Source organism: Squalius cephalus (assembly GCF_949319135.1).
Source record: "Squalius cephalus genome assembly, chromosome: 6".
Classification (NCBI taxonomy): Eukaryota; Metazoa; Chordata; class Actinopteri; order Cypriniformes; family Leuciscidae; genus Squalius; species Squalius cephalus.
The window spans coordinates 35630298-35633405 of NC_137127.1; the positions used below are offsets into that span (position 1 = coordinate 35630298).

Sequence of the window (3108 nt, forward strand, 5' to 3'; positions counted from 1 at the left end):
CCGTATTGGTAGCTCAGAGGGGTCCCCCAAATAAAATTCTGCTTATGGTCCCATAAAGGCTTGATCCAGCCCTGATGGGTATTCTGTGTCTATGGCAACGTTCAGACCGTTAGTCCAAATCCGATTTTTGTACATACATGAAATGTGATTTTTACAAATCCGTTTCAAGCTACATTCATTTCTGGACCACTATCGTCAAATAATTTCACGAAATAAGTAAGTCCAGAAAATCACAGAATATTACAACTTAAATTTAGTATAAAATAAAAGCTTGTACCAAAAGCCAGTGCTGCACATTATAAAAGCAAATGTTTCTTCTATTTGACTTTTAGATCTGTCCTGCTTGTGGAGGTGGAATTTACAGCCTGTAATGAAATTTGGGATGCAAGCTGGCGATTTTCTCTTGTCCACCAATATTTTGTTGTCTGGCAACAACTACGCAAAGGTTGCCCTCTTGTTCAAGTTCATGAACATGGGAATGGTGAACAGGAACACCTTCTTCTCCATTCAGGACACTTACTGCGTCAATATAATAAAGGAATTCTGGGAAGAGAGAAGGACAGAGGCTCTTTGTCGGCTTCAAGTGAGGTTGTTGTCCTAGGTTTGTAGTTGATACTGTATTATGTAACATCTATCAAATACACAGTATGGAAGCAAGTAATTACTTTTTTTCTGTTTAATTATAATTTAAAAAAATTCAGCGGATGGCAGAAATGACTCTCCTGGTCACTGTGCACAATACTGCAGCTACACCACCATGGAGAATGAGACCAAGGAGATCATTCATGTTGTCACCATAGACAAGCGGCAAACATCATGGAATTCTGTCATCATGGAGAAGGAGGGTTTCATCCAGACTGTGGACAAGCTTACATCGGACATAAAGCTAGTGGAGATCTGCACAGATGCTCATGCCCAGATTAGTGCCCTTATGAGTAAGTATTCAAGTGATATATGGTATGAATGCATATGTATAACAGCAATATAATTATTATAGTTACATGACATTATTTACCGCTTCATAGACCCAGATAAAGGCAAATACAAGGCTCTGGAAATTCATCACAGTCTGGATATGTGGCATGGTGCGAAGAACATTGCCAAAAAAATAGCAGCAGTAAGTGTAATCACAGGTTCATGTTGTGTAACATTTATTAACCTTAAAGTTACTACACTGTAAATCAGGGTTATTGAACTATGTGCAGTTGATGGATGACAGTATGTAATTTTTCATTGCACTAAAAAAGACAATAGATTTTGTTTACTTTACTCTGCCAGAAGGTGTGTTACTAATTCTAGGCTTTTTGTAGGGTTTGAACATTAACACTATGAATGCCTGTATTTTACAGTAATATTTTTTTTTTTATCTTTTCAAGGCAGCAAAGATAAAAGGACAGTCCATCCTCTTGAACTGGCTTAAGGACATAGTCAATCATTTTTGGTGGTGTTGCAAGACTGCCGACACACGTGAGGAGTTTCTTGTAAGCACACAATTTTATTATATCTTTGAGTAATTTCATTAATTGCTATATTAAAAACATTTAAAGTGCATTATTATGTTTTGCAGGCATTATGGGTAGGCATCCTTCACCATGTCTGCAACATTCACACCTGGACTATGGGAAGCTGCAAACACGGGCATCTTGAATCAGAGCAAATGCGGGGAAAAATGTGGATTCAGAGAGACTCCCAGTGCCACAAAGCTTTAGTGGACATTGTTCTCAATAAGAGTTGGCAGAAAGATGTTCACAAATATCTACGATTCAGGTAGTGTGGCTATACTTTTTCACACTGATATATATTAGTAATAGTTGTGCTTACTGCTCATGTACACAGAAGTATGTATTTGTTTGTTTGGTTGTTCTATCAGATCGACTGCAGACCTAGAGTCATTCCACAATCATGTCCTGATGTATGCAAGCAAGCGCTATGCTTTCAGCCCCCCAGTTTATGAGGCAAGATTTCTGCTTGCTGCTTTGGACTACAATTTCCACCTGAATCGACCAACAATGAAACCGTTGGATGGCAAAGAGATGTACGTTTTACAATTATCTAATTTTCAAATTCATAGTACAATATTTAGCAAATGTTTTAAATGCAATTGATTGTCTTTACACTCAAGATTCTCTCATGTAGTACTTACAAACTTATTGTTTTTTTGTTTGTAATTTGTGTAATTTCAGTTTCAAAAGATTGTATAAGAATAACGCTAGAAGATACAGTGTATATGCCTTGAAATCAGAAAAAACCTATGGATACATTTCCGAGTTGCAAAGAAGGATTGTGAATAACAGACTCGCAAGCGGTGTTGGGATGCCTAGAAGGAGGAGCCTTCGACCAAATGACCCCAGACAGCTTGGTTTGGTCCCCCCCGTACCTGCACCAGCAACATCAGACTTGTTGCAGAGACAAGTCAGGAGAGGTCTAGGTAAGTTACACAAATTTGTTGACTATGTTGTACCATATTACGTCACTGAATGTTATTTACATTACAATATAGTCTGTAACTATGTTTGATGGCACTGTCTTCAACAGGACCGTTATTCCAACCAGCATCTGATGTGGAAGGATCCCCATAGGAGATCACCTTACATGTGTCCTGGTACTTGTCAGGCTGGATCACGAGGGAAAGAACTTCAGTTCACTGACAAAGTCATTGCTTTCACCTAGTTTCTTCTTATTCTGCCAAGTACACTGTGGCCAGTGCATATTATTTTCAAAAAGTAGCCTAAATTTAAGTTAAAAAATTTGAACAGTAATGATAAGTAATGCTACAGCTGTCCCATGTTATGTAAATATAAATAAATAAAATTGTTATTGGAAATGGTATGGCAAAGTTTGAAATTGTCATACTTTTCTAAACACGTTCAAATGTATATAATGAAAATAAAAACACCATGTGCTTCTATTTCTTAACTTTTATTATTTCAATTCCAGAGAACTGCAGTTGAACATTTATAACACAATAACTATAAAACATACATCAAATTGAAATAAATATGGGAAAAATATTAAATAATATATATATATATAATTCTAATAATAAATCATATATTAACTATATACATTTGTTTGAAGCCTTGATGATGCTGAGGCAGATTTGTGAGT

At 36.5% G+C, this 3108-nt stretch overlaps 1 protein-coding gene across 1 annotated transcript; it reads left to right on the forward strand.

Annotated features, from left to right (window-relative positions):
- The first annotated feature begins 707 nt into the window (after positions 1-707).
- LOC307160273 (uncharacterized protein) lies at positions 708-2906 on the forward strand. The gene is made up of 7 exons (XM_079874236.1): positions 708-935; positions 1026-1117; positions 1377-1481; positions 1568-1767; positions 1871-2035; positions 2184-2428; positions 2536-2906. The coding sequence occupies exons 1-7, from the start codon at positions 758-760 to the stop codon at positions 2577-2579; spliced, it is 1029 nt and encodes a 342-aa protein (XP_079730362.1). The 5' UTR covers positions 708-757; the 3' UTR covers positions 2580-2906.
- The last annotated feature ends 202 nt before the right edge of the window (positions 2907-3108 follow it).